Source organism: Ischnura elegans, chromosome 11, assembly GCF_921293095.1.
Source record: "Ischnura elegans chromosome 11, ioIscEleg1.1, whole genome shotgun sequence".
Classification (NCBI taxonomy): domain Eukaryota; kingdom Metazoa; phylum Arthropoda; class Insecta; order Odonata; family Coenagrionidae; genus Ischnura; species Ischnura elegans.
Genome location: NC_060256.1, coordinates 29141241 through 29159656, shown reverse-complemented (window position 1 = coordinate 29159656; position 18416 = coordinate 29141241). Strand labels below are relative to the sequence as shown.

The 18416-nt window shown below is 37.7% G+C and overlaps 1 protein-coding gene across 1 annotated transcript in view; it reads left to right on the top strand.

The window, feature by feature from the left end:
- LOC124167598 (baculoviral IAP repeat-containing protein 6) overlaps nucleotides 1-18416 on the top strand; it is a 127705-nt gene that overhangs the window by 79251 nt on the left and 30038 nt on the right. Inside the window, exons 36-49 of the mRNA XM_046545578.1 lie at nucleotides 1629-1979; nucleotides 2992-3161; nucleotides 4469-4643; nucleotides 7822-8022; nucleotides 8805-9189; nucleotides 10316-10605; nucleotides 11614-11798; nucleotides 12424-12584; nucleotides 13342-13512; nucleotides 14459-14715; nucleotides 15365-15550; nucleotides 16173-16359; nucleotides 16829-16977; nucleotides 17790-18056. Of these exons, the coding sequence (XP_046401534.1) occupies nucleotides 1629-1979; nucleotides 2992-3161; nucleotides 4469-4643; nucleotides 7822-8022; nucleotides 8805-9189; nucleotides 10316-10605; nucleotides 11614-11798; nucleotides 12424-12584; nucleotides 13342-13512; nucleotides 14459-14715; nucleotides 15365-15550; nucleotides 16173-16359; nucleotides 16829-16977; nucleotides 17790-18056 (3135 nt within the window). The remainder of the gene's footprint in view (nucleotides 1-1628; nucleotides 1980-2991; nucleotides 3162-4468; nucleotides 4644-7821; nucleotides 8023-8804; nucleotides 9190-10315; nucleotides 10606-11613; nucleotides 11799-12423; nucleotides 12585-13341; nucleotides 13513-14458; nucleotides 14716-15364; nucleotides 15551-16172; nucleotides 16360-16828; nucleotides 16978-17789; nucleotides 18057-18416) is intronic.

The following is an 18416-nucleotide window of genomic DNA, read 5'->3' as shown; positions in this document are numbered from 1 at the left end:
TTACGAAGTGCCGATTTTCCGGTCCCACTGACTTCGTAAAATCAAGAGTTTACTGTAATATACAGTAGAACCTCACTTGTGAAACTTTCAGCGGAAAACCAAAAAAGGTTTCATAAGTGAGGAAGTTTCATAAGTGAGGTTTTTCGGTATTTAGAATGAAATCCTTTTCAATAAGGGCCACTTTGTTTCCAGGATGCAATTACTCATTTGGAGGCAAGAAATTGAAGCCTTGTAATCTTATTTACTCACAAGCAACACCAATGATGATGTGTTACTTTAAGAGAAACATAATTTTGCATTCCTCAACAACTTTACCCACGGTTGAACGTTTTCAGCATTTCTGGTACAAAGCCTAAAGGCTAACATACTGGAGAAATTTCGGAATGGTGATACTAAATGTTCACAGAGAAGCCAATTTTTGAAAAAGTTGACTCACTAAAGCAGTTTTCAGGAAATTCATTTTACCACCTACAGACAAACCCAAGAGATGGAGATTGAAGAATTGAAATACCTGAGGAAAGTCATTCAAATTAACCCCGTAATTAGGGAGTAAAATTTCACTCATGCATCACGAAGGCTTCACACCCTGTGGACCCGGGTTCATGTCCTGGCAGAGGAAGAAAGTTTTCAGAGATGGCTGTATCCCTGCTTGAAAGTAGTGTGGACTGAACTTCCAGTGCAACACACTGTAAGGCAGATGGGGCGTTAAGCCTATTGTTACAACCTGGCTAATTCCAGCACAGGGTTTCTATCCTCCCTCCCTTACCTCATGACGAAAATGACCCCAACTATCGGTTTTCTCCCTCGAAATACCATGCCATTGATAATATGGAGCACCTGCCAGTGGCGTAATTTTTTGATACGCAAGGATTTTTAACAGCTCATTTAGGCGTTATTTCGCTGGGGCGACGGAAAACATAACCTTGGAAAATTCTAGACCATCTTCCGTTTGAGAGATATTCCGGATTAATGATCATATACTGCAGTTAAAATTAATATCTAATAAACAGCATCGTACAATTATTAAAACTTATTATTCTTTATTGACATATCTATGTAATGAGCACATACTACTCCCGCTCCTGTGACTAAAATCGGCGCGCGTACCGCAATCTTCTCGTAGAACAGGTAGCTGACGAGTCGTATAAGTGAGGTATTTTATCTCATTGGAATGGAAAAATGCGTTTCATAACTGAGGTCGTCGTATAAGTGAAAAGTTTCATAACTGAGGTTGGAAATACATGGTTTCATATGGGGTTATTCACCGGACTAAAAAAAATCGGTGTATAAGTGAGGTCATCGTATAACTGAGGGTTGTATAACCGAGGTTCTACTGTACTTACACTTGGCCATTAGGAGCCCAAGGGAAAAAAAAATCCCGACTTTAGCCTTTAGACACCCCACTCAAAAATCTTAGAAGAACGAGGTGGCTTTGGGAAAGGAATTGGACCACTACCTTGAATGTGAGAATTCATTCACCTGAGGCTAATTGTGGGGTAAGCTCTACCCTCACCTCCTCAAAGTAACCTACAGGTTGAATCACTGAGTGAGAGAGGGAAAGGGTCACTACATAAAATGTTCTATACCACTATTTCATATGTTTCCTTCTATCCCCTCCTTTCCTCTAGTTCTTCAACACGAGCCTACAATGGTGAGGCTGCTCTGTGCTCTAGGGGGCTGTGGTGGCTCCCTGCCTGTGTCAGCCCCCAACGGATCATCCACGATGACATCTTGTGGCAGGCAGACAAGGCAGCGCTCAACCAATTCATCCCCGCCTGGAGAGAGGACATGCTCCGGAGAGCCCATGTCGGTGGGCGACTGTGTCTTCCGCCTACTCTCGGTGCTGGCACACCGAGCCACCAGCCCTACACTTATCCTGGGTCCCCTCCTGCGCTTCCTATCGCCACACCCTCCCCCCGCGCATCAATTCTTCTACAACATGGCAGACCTCTTTCCTAGACCATCAACATCAGAGACAAGTAAGACATTAGAAATGCATGTCACATTATTGTCTGACCAGCATAAGTTGGTACTTGGCAAAGCACGTATGGGCAGCCTTTGTTTACTTTAGGTGATAGTGTCAACCTTACATAGTTTCTTTACTCCATTAAGAAAACAATATTGTTTCATTAAAATATAGCAGTTTTATCTTAAATTTTGTTCTTACAAGCCGCTTAAAATACTTACATTGCCATTATATGGCTGTGTTGTAATACATGTAAGAGTATGTAATGCAAACGACTGTATTTCAACTCACATTACAGATTATTTCAGCATATACTTCCCTTATTTCACTCTGTCATTGAATGTCAATGGTAAATTATTAGTGCTAGAATTTGTGTGAATTTCCTTTGGGCCAGATTTTCTCCTTAGCATTACTATATTACTAAGTTATGCACTGCTCTGAAGATAAGAAGAAGAGATATGTTGTAATACCAAGCGCATATTATGGCAGGGACTTCTTGGCCTCATTATATCCATATCTTTTGTATGTATCAATCATAGGCATTTTGATAGTACACTTCTAATCTCTTGTTATAAAGAGATTCTCGATACGTACCATACTCATTAAAATGGCCTTCCACTGTATTCAGCCCCTTCCGTTCCCCTATGTTGATTTGATGTCTATGCTATAATTTTCCAAATATATTACATCGTGTTTTCTTTTCATTTCCAAGACTTGAGGTCAAGGTAGCTTGTCAAATTCACTCATGATCACGCAGTTATCAAAACTCATGATTTTTTATATTATTTTAATTAGGATGTAATTTTTAGATTTTTTTAGCTTTTGTGGGATTTTAAGAAAATTTAAATTTTGCAGACAAAATATTTCAATAAGTGACGTTTTAGGAATCTTTTGTGAGGTAAATCCATCTGGGAAATATTAGGAAAAAGTATAGGAATTAAAACATTGGCTAATGGTAGCCACCCTTTGATGGCAATGATTGTCTTTTTCTATGTTGAGAATTATGTTTTTTTAAATATTTTTAGTGAGAGAAGAGGAGGATGATGCATCTTCCAGGAATTCTTCCTCATCTGTTGAGCACTTAGCCTCAGTATCACGAGTGGTGCAGCTTTCGGAACCTCTGTTGTGGCTGATCTTAAGAGTTTTGGACACTGAAGAGGCCCTGAACCAGTTCAACCAAATGGGTGGAATAGGGGTATGCATTTATTGTTATTGCTTAAACATCTTGTCTTTCATTTTATCATGTACACAGTGTTGGTTAAAACTTTGATTGCCAATCGATTTTAGTGGAGCTAGTCATTACCGAGGCATCTTTGCTAATTTTGCTGTCATCATCATCATCAACTGTCATCTAGCTGATAATAGGGTAGTTTCCTTCATCAAAGAAACCGAAAGGCATTGATTGCGATTTGTTACCCACAATTACTGTATTCATAATATACAAATTATTTCGTTTTAGAAATACCGGTTTAGACAAATGGCAATGGTCCATTTTTATCCTCATTTGAAAAGGGCCAGATTGGCGCCCATGCGATGCCTCTCCACGTGACGTCACAGGGACCTAGTTTCTATAGGAGAAGATAGGAGTTATACATCGTCTGAGATTACCAATGCATGCATGAGGGGCAGAGCTCAGGGAAACATGTCTTAATAATCACCTATTAAAACTGGCTAAGGTCGGAAAGTTTTCTTCGTTTGATAAGGTATTAATAAACCTTTTTTAAGCCAAGCGCTACCAGACAGCAAGGTACTCAGCTACCCTCTAGCATCCTGCGTCCTATCAGCGCTCAGAGCCTCGATCAAGGTCACCTCACAAGGCGGGAGGGGAAACCAGAAATATGTCACACGGAGAGATTTCCTTACCCGTCGCGTTTTCGCGCGCTTGAAAATTTTCACTTTTCATTTAATCGCAAAAAATAGATATCGTCATTTAAAAATCTAAAAGCGTGAAATACGTACTCCAGGAGTAATAATTTTCCGATATAGGCAATAAAAAAATAATAGGAAACCACCCTATTGGTTTGATGCAACTGTCTAATCAATTCTCCCATCAGCTAATACTTTAAACACATACATAATTTTTCTACTCTATATCCGTCACTGCATATCACTTGCTCCATATATCTCATCCAAGGCCTGCTGCTGTTCCTCCCTTCCAACTATCCTTCAATGATAATTTTTATCAGTCCATTGTGTCTACTTAGCTAGGGCTCGTTGATCTTGCTGTTCAATTTTGTTATGGAAGACACCTGCCAAAGTGGAGAGGTGCTACCAGGTTGAATGATATAATGATGAGTAGCTTCTGAAGTGTATTTCACAATATTTCTTGCTGCATTTGTCCATATTACTCCAAATATGACTGCTTTGCTATCAATGTAAGGTCTGGGAAATTAAAAAAAATTGTATTGGAAATTAGAAAAAATGCTGAGAAATCGAAAATGATATTTGAAATGAAAGTTAACATCACCATATTTAATTTATTTTCTTTTGCATCTTCTTCAGGTGATATGTGAAAATCTTGTGAAAAGCAATCGAGCTCTAATTAGCCCTCATCCAAGTCTTGTTTCCGTGGTCACTCGTCATCTTGGCAGAACTCTACCTGCTCCTAGTCCTCTGCCACGGAAACCTGGAGCACCATCAGATGGAATGGAAGGGCTCCAGAATTTTGCTCATATTGGTGAGTAGTCATCTTGTGTGTTTTAACATACGTAGCATGACAACTTCTACTAATTCTCAGTGAATGGGAAAGGGATTGTTCACCATTTCTATTTTATCCTCTGGTAATAATTTAGAAAACAAAGATACCCGTATTAATCTGTTTTTTGTTCTATTATCTAATTCTCAAGTTATCCGTGTGGAACAAAGGACATGATTAACTCTTTCTCACATAAATTGATGCTGTCACAAACTCAAGCCGAGTATGTCATCCCTTCCCAACTACTCCTTTGCATAGTGCTTGGCCGTATGCTTAATCTCTTTGGAATCTACCATTTTATTTTTACTTAAATTTGTTCAAATGCAAGATTCCAGTCATACATTTGGCTTGACTTTAAAAAAATAGTTTAATTCCCAACTGAACCATCCCAGTAAATTAAAAAATGCCTACTGTTTGCCTTCTTAAGCCTGAATTTTGCATACATAAGTTTAGGAAAAGGTATCATCAATTGGGAATGTGTGAAAGGGCAAATCGTAAGAAAGTTAAGTGCATTAAATATATTTGTTGAGGGTATCGGGTTGGTGTGGTGGCTAGAGTGTTGGCTTCCCACCTGGTGGGCTCGGGTTCAAATCACGGCAGTGGCAGAGAGTTATCAGAAACCAGCCGATCCCTGCTTGAGGATCATGTGGAAGACATTTCAAGCTCAGCACTCCGTCTGTCAGATGGGACGTGAAGGCATGGTCTCCTTGGCGCATTTCATTAAGAGCAGACCAATGCCAATGCTGGGTTTTTCTCCACCCTTCCTTCCATACCCTTCCCTCATGGCGCAAATGACCATAGCTGTCAATCGCCTCCTCCAAATACCGTACCATACCTGTATTTGTTGAATAGCATCCACTTCAACTCAATGCTCATCCTTGAGATTTATCTGAAGATAAGATATGATCTTGAATGGGTTATAATAAGTCTCCTTCATGATATTACTAATAACTTCAGGCTTAACTCCATGAAACCTTTCAATCATGGAAAACAATGTTATTACGCATAGTTAAACGTGAAGATATAGCTATGTTATGGAACCTAATGTGGTACTTTCATTAATTTTATTTGTTGTATTGTTCAAGCACATTTTTTTTCGAGGCAACCCATCCTTTACTGTTATTTACCGTATATCTCCGAATATAGTCCCCCCCCGAATATAGTCCCCCCCCCCAATTTTGAGACCTCAGTTTTGGGAAAAATTTTAAAATGTAAAGGAAGGCAATTTTTCTGTGGTTAGCAAGTTAAGATTCTAGATTCGATAAAAACTATTATTTTCTGTGAAGATTAAGAACAAATCTGTTCACATATTTTCCATCACAACAAAATAACTATACCTAAAACATGTTGTGATCCATTGCATGTATCAGTAATTTATAGTTCCTTAACCAGATGTAATGAAGAAATGAGAAATTTTTTTAAGTATCCAAGACTATTTTATTTTTTAAACCTTCACAAATTATTAATATTTTTGATTTCCAAATGACTACAGACAATGTCAATATATAAGCTTTAACTTAAAGCCCATAAACAGTATTGCATTTGGCCCTGAAACTTCCTTAGATCCAGTGTAACACACCCATCAAGTCATCACAAATCCAAGTGACCTGAAGAATTTAGGAAATCTAAATAAAATTGTGTTAAATAAATTATAAATATTATAAAATATTGCTATCAAATGCCTGCTAAGCAAAACAATTAAACTACAGGACTTACAAATATCAAAGTAATAAAATTAAGAAATAAACTTTTTCCAACAAACATTAAAACTGAAAAAAAATTATATCAATTTTCAATGCCTCGTCGCGAATCATTGCATAAGTTACACAAAGAGCTTCTGCTCTGCATTTGCGCACAAATTCGACGATATTTTCCTCTAATTCTTTGAATCTGCCGCATCGAGACCCCCAAAATGACTTCCGCGATGTATTAGCGCTTTGCTAGCGCTGTAAATACTATGATTTACGGCGTATTCTGCAACGGCTATTTTTAAATTGGCATCGAAACTCCGTCTTTGAAGGCCTCTAATCTGCGGCAGGATTGATCCTCATCTTTCTACTTGATCCATCACCTCACTGTTGAACGTAAAATTATTTTTAGTAAAGAAAATGTCGCGGAAATAATTGCGAAACGTTATGCGACGTAATTTATCGATCCTATTTACCCTGACGAATTGAAGATATTCCTCAATAAATTGATTACACTTTCGATGCTGAGTCGCTGTATTTCGATCAAATGCAGTAATGCCGGCGCTTCTGGTTTAAAGTCGTCGATTATTGCGCCTTTTCAGAAACAAATGCATCACCTATTGCGCATTCTTGTCCTGCGAAGGCGGTAAAGACAGTGGTTGTAAACACGAACCACACGGGCACATGGACGTAGTAGCTACGGACGCAATGAAATGCTAAATCGTCACGAAAGGTTCACTTTATCTGTTTATTTTTCGCAATTATTTAAATCGTGTAGTTATTAAATGAGCGACGGGTACATATACTATTGATTCAATTCTAGTGTTCGATTAATGTAATGATAGTGTGTTTAGTTTTCATTTTAATTATTTACTGTTTTGCGTCATTAAGTGATCAGTGTCGATTGAATTATTCTAATAATACTTTTCCAAGAAAAATTAGCGGCTACCCGATGGATTCCGTGAAAACGCATATTTGATATGCTATTTGAATCGGAATAATCATATCTGTACAACATTTGTGGTAAAAATTGTCTTAATTTCCGGTAAAACGTGGCAGTGTTTACTAATATCTCCGATTATAATCCTCATAAATATACTCAAATAGAAAGACTACGAGAACATTAGCCATTATGCCGTTATTTATTACTTTATGGTCACCTTTAGTATGCTAAACTGGATTACACTCGATTATAGTCCCCCCCCCTTACTTTTCCGCGGCCATTTTTGGAAAAAAAGGGGGGACTATATTCGGAGATATACGGTAATTACTTTTACATGTTCGATTTTGTACTCACCTGTATTGCTTGTATTCACCAGACTGAACCACTTGAAATATTTGAAAATGAGTGTCTGTGAATCAGAGTGGTAGTATTTGAATGCTTAGTGTTTTTCATTGACTCTGAATATAATGTCTACATTATATGTGTTTTATGTTTTAATTTTGCCCTAATATTCATGCGTGTCCCTTAGGTACCATCACCTCAAGCAGTCCAACGGCTCAACCTGCTGACGTTCTGATACACAGTGCTCCACTTCATAGGAGAGCTCGCACCCCAGCCTGGTCATATCATTTCTATCCGGAGGAGGCATGGGTCGAGCTCACACTTTCATTGCCATGCGCAGTGTTATTGAAGGTTGTTGAGTTACAACCTCATCTTACATCTTTGGCAAGTGAGTGCATTTTTGGTATCTTTGTTTCAAAAGTGGTTGGTACCCTCTTGGTACATCTTAGATCAATTAAAGATTTTGGTGTTTATCTTTGGGGCTGTGCGAGTATCAACTTTTCAAGATTTGAGCGAGGAAAAATTACTGCTTGACTCCTGCTTGATGTCGAGATTAATATACTTGCAAACCAAGTCTTGAGCTTGGGATCATTCGAAATCCCTGTCGCAGTGAATATAATTTTTCGGGATCATGAAATATTATTCAACATAGTGAAGTAATATTTATTCCCTTACATTTATGTGACAGTGTGATAATGTTGTGCCACAATATATCAAGGAATCTATTAATTTTAGGTCTCAAATCAAGAAGATGTTAGAGCCTTGGTAAAGGTCTTAACAACAATGGATGCACAAAATATCAACATATGAGTGTTTTTTTGTAAATTTTAGTAGTTAGCCCAGCAAAGTTATTTTTACCTCTCAATTTAAAAATTTGATTGAATCTGATACCTTTCCATATTGTTAATACAAATACTAATTCTCCTTTTAGCCTGAAAATTTTCTGTAGGTAACCTCATAAGTTCTAAACTTCAATCCACTTGATGACTTGAAATTGAAATCTAACAAACCCATATAACTGGTAGGTGCTCCTCTAAGTAGTGGATTGGATAGAATTTCAAACTCAAATTTGACTAAATCTTTGAATCCTTCCTCTATGAATATTTCTATCTATAGAAACCTTTAATAGGTGCTTGTTACCTACATGATTCTCTACTGCCACCCTTTTAGCTTGTCCAGCAGCAGTAGCAGTTGAAGTTTCCCGTGACGGTGGTCCTCCTGCCCCTGTCTGTCCACCCCTGGCCACAGGCGGACTTGCCTTCATCCGCCTCGTCTTGCCTCGCCCTGAAGTCGCCTCTTCTGTCCTGCTCCGCCTCTACCGTCCCCGAGACGCCTCCAATGTCGGCCTCTCCCAGATCCGTCTTCTGGGCTCCACAGCATATGGGGGCGAGGCCCTCAACTCCTCCATGCCCTCCACCACCTCCTCCTCGTCTTCCTCCGCCCTTCCCCCACAGCCGCCCCCTCACGTCTCGTCCAGTGGAAGCATCTCAGTCTCTTCCCTTGGGAACCAAGCTGCTGTGGTCGCCAGTGCAGTGGAAGAAGATGCAAGGTCAATGTAAGTCTGGAAGCAGACTTGTGTCTGGTCAGGGCCTAATCATAAAGGTGTATTCAGGGTGAGTGATTGCTACGAGTGCTCATATAACAGCTATAGAATTTCCCCCTAAAGGCGACCTCTGCATAGCAGGTCAGTGTGAGTGCTCTGTCATTTTTGGAGTGGTCTTTTCTGCCGCTGCTTGCCTAAGCACTCATCGCTGATTAGTGGGAGGTAAAGTGTTAGGTGTAAGTGGCCTATAGTGCATTGGTATGTGATCCAAAATGTCTATCATAGAGCTCAAATGTTTTTTCCTATTCAGAGAGGCTGAGAATAAGCCCCGTAGTTGGTCGTGCTGACATAGAGCTCTTAAGCACTCACTCCCCCTGAATGTCACCACAGAGACACGAAATCACTGAGGTAATGATTTAGTTCTGAAGACTTCTTTAAGGTACATGCATATATTAAGATCTTGTTTCAAATGAGGCCCTACTGCCAATCCATAAAATAAATGCCAAAATTCCAATGAGTTTTTTTTATTAGAATGATTGCTTCTGGCGTGAAGAAGCTGGGGCAGAAAAGTTTTTTATTTGGAATTGTATTCTTTATGTATAAATAAAGAGGAAACTAGCGTAGAGTCCAATCTTTAGTCACACTTAGAATTAAATTGGTTTTTCTTACAGAGGTTATGAGTTTGTCATGAAATTCATTGGATTTTTACCAGTTTTTTCAAGCATTCAATGAAATGCAATTGCATTCAATGATACTTCATAACTATTGTAATTAATTTTTTATCTCTATTTTATTTTTATTTTAAGGTTAATCTTTAACTGCATTTAATCATATATTTGTCAATTGTTGACTTAGATCTTATGAAAAATTTGCTTTATGAAAAGATCCAAAAAATAGTCACAAAATTCAGAACAAATGAAGGGGATTTCTACTCCATACTTGAAAATAATTGGACTCAAAATATAGTTTTTGTATTTTACTGAGGTAGTTATTCCCCCTCTTCATTTTTATTCATACGGTCAAAAATGTGAGGTAGAGATTTCAATGTGATGACTCATTTTAAGTAAGAGTTATGGTTATTACCTCAGCCTGTGTGTCTCATCTCTTGCTTCTTTTCATATTTTTTTCACACCTCCAGCCTGGGTTGGCTCCTGCTCATAAATCACTGCCTCTCGCTGCCCCCTGAAAAGTCGGAGCTCTCTCGTGCGGTGGCAAGTGCAGCTGCTGCCGTTCCTGGCCTCCCACAAACGTGCAGTGGGCTGCTTTTGGTGCCCCCCAGGGGCAGTCCGAGGGCCTCCCCCCCTTCAACCCTGCTTGGCCCCACACTCGAGAGGGTTCTCCTGCGCCTCGGCCTCTTTGACTCCTCTCTCGCCCTCTCCCTCATCAACCTCCTCCTCTCCAATGGTGCAGCGGCTGCTTTCGGCAATGGTGAGTTGGCAGGCTTTATACTGGTCTGGGAAGTCATATAGATGTCAGAGAAATTAGGTTATGGTCAGGGATGAGTGTAATGTCGCGCTAGCGAAGTTGCTGTTTGTATACCTACGTGGGTTTTTGGCTTAAGAAGCCAATAATCGCCCTCAAATATTTTAATTCAGTTCCCAGAGTTTACTTCCATCAAAAATCCAAACTTATCAATTCAATTAACAAATATCCAGTAATACATTTGTGCATCTAGAATAGCCAAATTTAAGTTATTACCTATGTCTCGGGAAGGAGAGGAGCATCTGGTGATGGCACGCACAGCAAGGCACTTATATACCACGGGCTGTATGGCCCACACTACGACTCCCTCTAGCGGATACATTGTGACTGCAGCATCAGTGATTGTCTGTATAGTAACCATTAGTCAATAAGTGACCAATGAGAGACTCTTGAACCACTCTGACTGACTGACCACGACGAGTGATGAGTCGTGACTCCAAATGGTGAAGTCCCGAATTATTTTTCTGCGGAGTTAAACTTTAAAAAGCCATGTGGCAGCGTAGTATGAAATAATTTTTGTGTATTTATTTGTTTTCTTTAATCGCTTTTATCTGGGAAGGATGGATCATATCCACAAAATATACCATCCAAAACAGCTCTCAATTACCATATAATGCACTTGCATCTTGAGCTGGAGGATTGGAATGATGTCTTGAATTAGAATTGGAATGATTTAATTTTTGAGCCCTTCTTGTAAAACTTGTGGGCATTCATGAGAAGGTTGAATAAAATTGAAATGTGAAGGTCTTTTTTTCTGTGTTTCATTTGTTTAAGAGTTGAGAATTAGAGTCAGGGTTAAATTAAAGATTATTTAATTTCTATGTCAATTTTTAATTTCTATCGGAATTTTATGTTTTGACTTGAGTAAAACCATTTGATTTCTCAACCAAACCAAATGGTTGATTAGTAATTTCATTTTTAATAATTATTTCATGCATTTATTCATGAATATAGCTGGTTCCTCGGGTGTTGGGTCACAGTGTGGCATCGGATGGGATGTGACTGCCTATGGGAGCCGAAGGGACGATGCCGTGGACTCTGTGGTGGAGCTGCTCTTCTGCTTGTGTACAACTCGCAATGATACCACTGGAGAGAGGGTCGGGGCCCTGTTGGAGTGGCTGAAGAATTCGGCTCGTGAAGTAAGTAAATTAAACCATTAGCCCAAGCACTAGGGTCACAAATAAAGAATGGACACAACAGAAGCAATTGCAATTATTTAAGTAACTAATTCTAGCTCGATCATTTTCACTTGGGGCTCCTCAAAGGAAAGTTAAAATTTTCAATTTTTAACTGTAGATAAACTTAAATGTTAGTAGTAATGGATAATAAAATAATTATGAAGGCGTTGAAATGATCAAAATTGAGTTTGAATATAAATAAAACATTGTAAATTTAAATATATTTGGACCTGCCAGAGCTCGGGTTTTTGCTCTCCAAGCGGATTTTTCAGATTTCCAAGCGAATTTGATGATGAAACATGAACAATATTTTAACACTGCAGTTACCATCATATTCATGGTCACTCAACTACATATATACTTGTAATTCAAAACATTATGATTCATGTTGATTGGTCTATTTGAAATATATAATTGTCAGAGTATTCTCTTTATGTGGTTTAATTGGAATTTTGGCCTATTATTTTCATTTTATAAGAATTGATCATGTAACCATTTTATCCATGTCATACTTAATATGGTTGAGCATATTATTACAATAGGCATTGCTAATCAATAAAACTCCTTATTGTGCTTCATTTTGCAGGCTCTAGGTGATGTAAGACCTCCTCAGTATCGGGCTTTCAATGGCAGCTGGCCTGCCCCCCCTGCCCACTACGTTCACTGTGCTTCCGCCATCCTCTGGTCAAGTCACGCGGAAGGTACCTCGAGCCAAATTGAAGACTCCATCACTCCTGAACTATTTGGGTTTGTAACTTTGTTCTTATTATCCCTCTGTAAGTAGTCATATCAGGTCTAGATGGTGGAATTTTATTTATTAAAATTAAGCCTTTGTATTTCTAATATATTTCTTGATTTATAATGCACTGCCAGTTCAGATATGTTTATATCACTTGAGACTTTGTGATTACTTTATTTAGACTCATGGCACTTGGACACTTGGCAATTAATGGAACTAATTGTTTGATATTATTAATAATGGCAGTAATTGTTTATTATTAATAGTTGGTAAAAATTATCAGGTTCCATTTTGGCAGTATTTCCAGATGATAAGAATTGCCAGAAAATGGATTTCTGGATTTCTTGTTCTCAACTAAGATGAGGAAAGTTAAAGAGGACACATCACTTCATTACAACCAGTCCTTTCATATTGTCGTTTTACTCATTTGAAACTAATGTAATCATCCAGAAACTTACATGTTGTATATAGAGACTGTTGTCAACATTTGCTTATGCCTCAAATATAAAAATGTCTTCTCTTCAATATAATGTTTATACTTGTAATACAGGTAGATTTTGACTAGTGTTTATTCTGTACACCCTAAAAATTTTAATATATTGCCATAAGTTTTAATTATATTATATGCTAAAGAAAGGTAATTATATGACCAGTTGAGCTGGATTATTGGATCCTCTGAAGGTATTATCTGTAATTAAATGTGTTAATTAATGTCTCCATTTCACATCATCATTTGGAATAATTGAATTTTTATTATTCTTGCAGTTTGCTGCATGAATGGACTTTGACTCTCCCAGTTCATGCTGCCTTGAAGAGAGCTTTAGACTGGGTCCTATGTTCTATGTGCTACATCAAACCGAATCTCTTCCCGACTTTGTTGAAGCATTTCCCGGCATCAAAGAACTCCTCCCAGAATGCCAGCAACCGACTAGAAACGTGAGTCATCTTACAGATCTTTTGCACTTGTGTGATTTTTCCTGTAGATGAGAGGGATGGAGTTGGCATTTAAGTGCTCTATCAGCATTCATCTGCTACTTCATGATTACTTCCGTGGAGGCTGGATAGAATAGCTGGAAAAGGCATGAATGGAATTGATTCCTTAGCCATTTTTGTGGAGATATTTGCAACTTCTCTGAGGGCAGCAACTTTCCTTGGTCTTTTGACTTGAAATAGCAATTTATCTCCTGGCTGTTTATATCTATCATCCCTTAATGATTTATCCAGTGTATGCACTTTTATTTTCACTTATGTACACGTCATGCAACAGAATTTAAAATTGTGAAACAAGTTGGGAAACTTCAGAGGAGTGGCCACTGTGTCAAAATAATGAAACTTAAACGTTTTTGAAGAGTCGCATTCAATTTAAAAGAGATCTTTACGGCTGATGTGAAATGCATTCTAAGCACTCCATGTTGGCCTCTCTTTAAAAAACTTGGCATCCCTTCTCTTCCTTGCATTTATGTTTGCTACCATCATTTATGTCGAGAAAAATTTGTCTAATCATGCCTCAACTGATAGTTATCATAATAATAATAATAATACAAGGTGTTCCAAAAATCTTCATCAGATACATTTCAGGACAAGAAATTTTGGATATGCCCCACAACACATGGGCCTCTTACTCTATAACAAACTTCATATGGAAGTTAAAGGTGTAAGGGAATTGCCTCTATTTAAATTCAAACAAATTGTATTTTTACTTGATATTTATTTTATCGTGTGAATGAATTTTTTTGTAAATAATTAATATTCTGTGTATTTATGACCTTGAGGTGACGTGTCCTATATTTCTATTGTGCAAATCGTTGGACAAATAAATTTATTATCATCATTATTATCACTGTGCATTGTAAAATAGGCTTTTCCTTATTTTGCTGTTCAGGAGGGGCCCAGCGACAAGTGCATACGAAGGCGAGTCTACGAGCCACTCGGCCACAGACGATCTGAAAGAGAGAGAGATGGAAGAGGGACGGGAAGGGGGTGCCGCCATCTTTGGGGGTGAGCGACAGGGTGCCAGGCATTCGTCTACCATCCTCGAGAGGAGGTTGTACACGCTGGCATCTGCCTGCCAGTCACCCCCTGCCACTTCTCAACTCCTCGCTTCTGGACTTCCCTCTGCCCTTGCTCGGGGCATACTAGGTAATGAAGGCCCTTTTCTCCATATCAGTTCACTTTGAGGTAATTTTTAATACGAGGAGGATAGCAGTGTGGAGCTACCTAAAAGGAAATAATTGGTCAATCAGGCCCATTTCTTGCTTCTAATGTAATTTTTTTTATCTTGAGTTTTGTTTTGCATTCGCCATTGAAAGGACCTATGCATTCTCAGCATTTTAAGTTACTTTAATTAATTGTTAATAATGCTGGTAATTAAATTCACAATATTTAGCAGCAATCAAGCTCAAGGTATCTTCAAGTTAACAGGTTTAAGTTAGAAGAAGGTTAATAAGTTTGAAGTTCAAGTTTTAGAGAAAACTACTGTAGTTGAAAAAATTTAAGATACCAGAGTTTGAAGTATTGTATCTCAGGAAGTTTTGAATCGGTTATTATGAAATGAACTGGATATGAAAGAAAATTTATTCTAAAGTTTCTATGGAAAGAAGTATTAAAAATTGATGAAAATATGTTAAGGTTATATCAGCATATATTATGTATTAAATTTTTAAATCCTTGCTAGTAGTATGTTGAATCTGTAAAACTGGTATTTGAATCTTATGTACCCTTTTTGGGCATGAAATTGGCGTGCTCTATTGACTTATACAACCTATGTATGTATCTACATTTATTGCAGAATTCTGTAAGTCCAGGCAGGAAGTCATGGATTATGCATCTGGGAGTCATGAGAAGAGAAAGTGCAGCAACAATATGAGTCAAATGAGAGGTGGTGCAATTGCTAGGGACTGGCCTCTGAGCCAATCCACGCTGACGGATGCTGATAAAGCAATTGGCCGAGAGAGCAACAATCATGTTCTTCCTGGTTAGGAAATATTGATTTTTCCATTAAATTTATTGCAATAATAAAAGGATTAAACACGCCAACATCTAATCCGGCATAAATGGGAAATTTTTGAAACAGTACCCTTACTTTTGTGCTGCTTAAATTTTGTATTAGCTTGGAGTTATTGAATTTAAATTATACTACATGTATACATATTCAAAAGCCAGTCAACATATAATATCACTATTGAATTTATGTACTTGAGAAAGGAATTTACCCATGGCCAATAAAATTAACAGATACAGTCATTTTCTCGGAATATCTAGTGGATACTCCCTTATCCTTGAGTAACCCAAAGAACTGAGAAAAGGAAATAAAATTAACCTTAATAATAATGACAATGTTATGCTTAGATAATATCCCAAGGAAATGAATAGTGAGCCAATGTAGGCCATAAAATATATTGATGCTGCAGTTTGTCCATGCCAAATATTCCTCACTGAAAATACATGAGGAATTTTAATATTAATTTGATGTATAAATAAGGTTTACTGAATTATTTATTTTGATTTGATTTTGTTTTTTTTTTTTTGAGAAATAAGTTGCAAATTCAGTGAAATTACGTTCAATCGATGCTGACTTTTAATGTTTTCCTCTTCAGATGGCTTGGGTGTGTTCCAAGTTCGTACAATTAGTGTAGTACTCAACTTCTTTGGAGAAGTGTGCTACGAGGGCTTAATGAGAGACTGGCTGGGATCCGCGGAGGGCTCTTCGTTCTGGCTCCCCCTCTTAAACCTCCTCTGTAATTCCCCTGCACCAAATGCATCTACTGAAGCTAGCCAAGACAGGTAAGGACTTTTTCATCTGTTAGTCTTCATCCATGCCTTGCATCAGCCTCCATCTTTGGGTTTCTATTGTACTTTGGCGACTAAAATATAATCCTTTGTCCTGCAGGTATCCTCAGGTTAACTCAATTGTTATTGCATTCACACCAGTTTTTCTCTTTTAAACATGAAGTAGTGCTGACAATGCCTTTTATTTGCATGAATTGTTTAATATATTTTTATTAATTTTTAATGAATTATGTAGAGTGGTTTGTTGAAATATTGACAGATGCCGTTTTCATTTTTTTCAAGGCTCATGGTCACTTAAGATCTGTAAATTTTTTTAAAAATATAATAAGATGCCTTGTTTTTATAGATTTTTTTGCGATGATTCATTTTTGAAGTGACTATATTCAGGTGATAGGGAAAGATTAATGTGTATTTTAACTCTTTAGTTTCGGCAGTCATTTATTCGTGCTTGTTTGTTTTTCAGGTGTGAGCTGGCTACAGAGGCCTATTCTGCCCTAGAATCCGCTACAGTGAAGTTTTTTGCCAGATGTTGTTGGTGTCATCCAGCTAATCAGCAGCTCCTCTCAACTGTCTTGTGTGAAGTCATAAGGCAACAGAAATTAGTACAACCAAGTAGGTGTTTTTGAATGTTTGAAGCGTTTTTTAATGCAAATAAGTTTCTCTTTACTAGGGAGTAGGCCATTTTTAGCATTTAATTAGCCACTTTATGCTTCTCTGCTGTTAGCTATGTTTTTATGAAATCAATGTTTATTTCAACAGGCTTGATGAGAAATATGGCCTTATAAAAAATAGATGTAAAAAGTTATTGCAGGTTAAGCAAAAACAGCAATTCATTTGATATACCAAAAATTCGCTTTTTTAACAGATTGCCCCCAGAAGCTAAAGTTGTGAGTGTGACAAAGTTTAAAAAAGTTATTCATGACTGGCTATTGAAAAAAGCCTTTTACTCCATTAATGAGTTTTTCGAATGTGAAATTGTGTTGTCCTTTCTTGATGCATAATCCAATTGATTTTGCCATATGTATTTTGTGTATTTGATAATTCCTATGTGTATGACGAAGACTATTGCAAATTCTAATTTGATTAATGTCCAATAAAACTATTATTATTATTATTGTTGAGTAAAGGGTCAACTAATGAAAAAAACCCAATCAAAGTCATAAATTTTATGATTAAAGACATGATTTAAAAAGATTCAAAACATTTTTAAAAGTTCTTCGTTCGTAAACTGCTTGCTTTATTTCACATTATACCTTGCTGTGTTTTCCAAAAAATATGACTGTTTTGCCATTAATATAAATTCAGGGAAATTTTATGCATTCACAGTAGAAAATGGAAAATTGGTAAGAACCGTACAGTTGTTTTTCCCTGGAGACTTCCTAAGTCATAAGCAAACTACTACATTTGACATTCTTGTGCTTCAGGTGTGATGTTCCTTCATGGCATATCTGGATTCACGAGGAGACTGCTACTTCAACTGTTGTTGGAGAGCGAGAAGTTGGTGGTGTTTGTGAAGGGAGGGGAGGAGATGAGAGAGGGGAGTGAGGGGGTGTCCAACATTAAGGGTCCAAACTACTCCCTCCCTGGTGGTGCCCCTCCCCACCCGAGGTATGGTGTGGGACGGTGCCAAAGGCACTTGTTCTACCTCTCCACCCAGACGACAGTGGCCGACATTCTTGGATTAGTGGCTGGTACGTTCCTAATTCCTCACTTGATGTCTCTGATTTATGTCAACTATAAAATCTCCATGGTTCTATAAATAACAAACACTTGTACTTATGCAAAACTTTTAATTTTTACAAAACTAATGCCTTGGACATTAAACTTAGTTTAAGAATACGCAATGGGACATAAATGATCTCGGAAACTTATATAGCTACTTTTCTTTATCTCTATATCTTATTGTAGTTGTCACAGGTTAAGGGGGCTCATGTGATGCTTCAAAGCTTGTCTTCAATGATATAACCCCTTGAAATTGATGAGATTCAATATGAGGTAATTGGAAAATACCCTTGTAACATCAAATTGTATGGTTCGCAGTGGAAATTAAT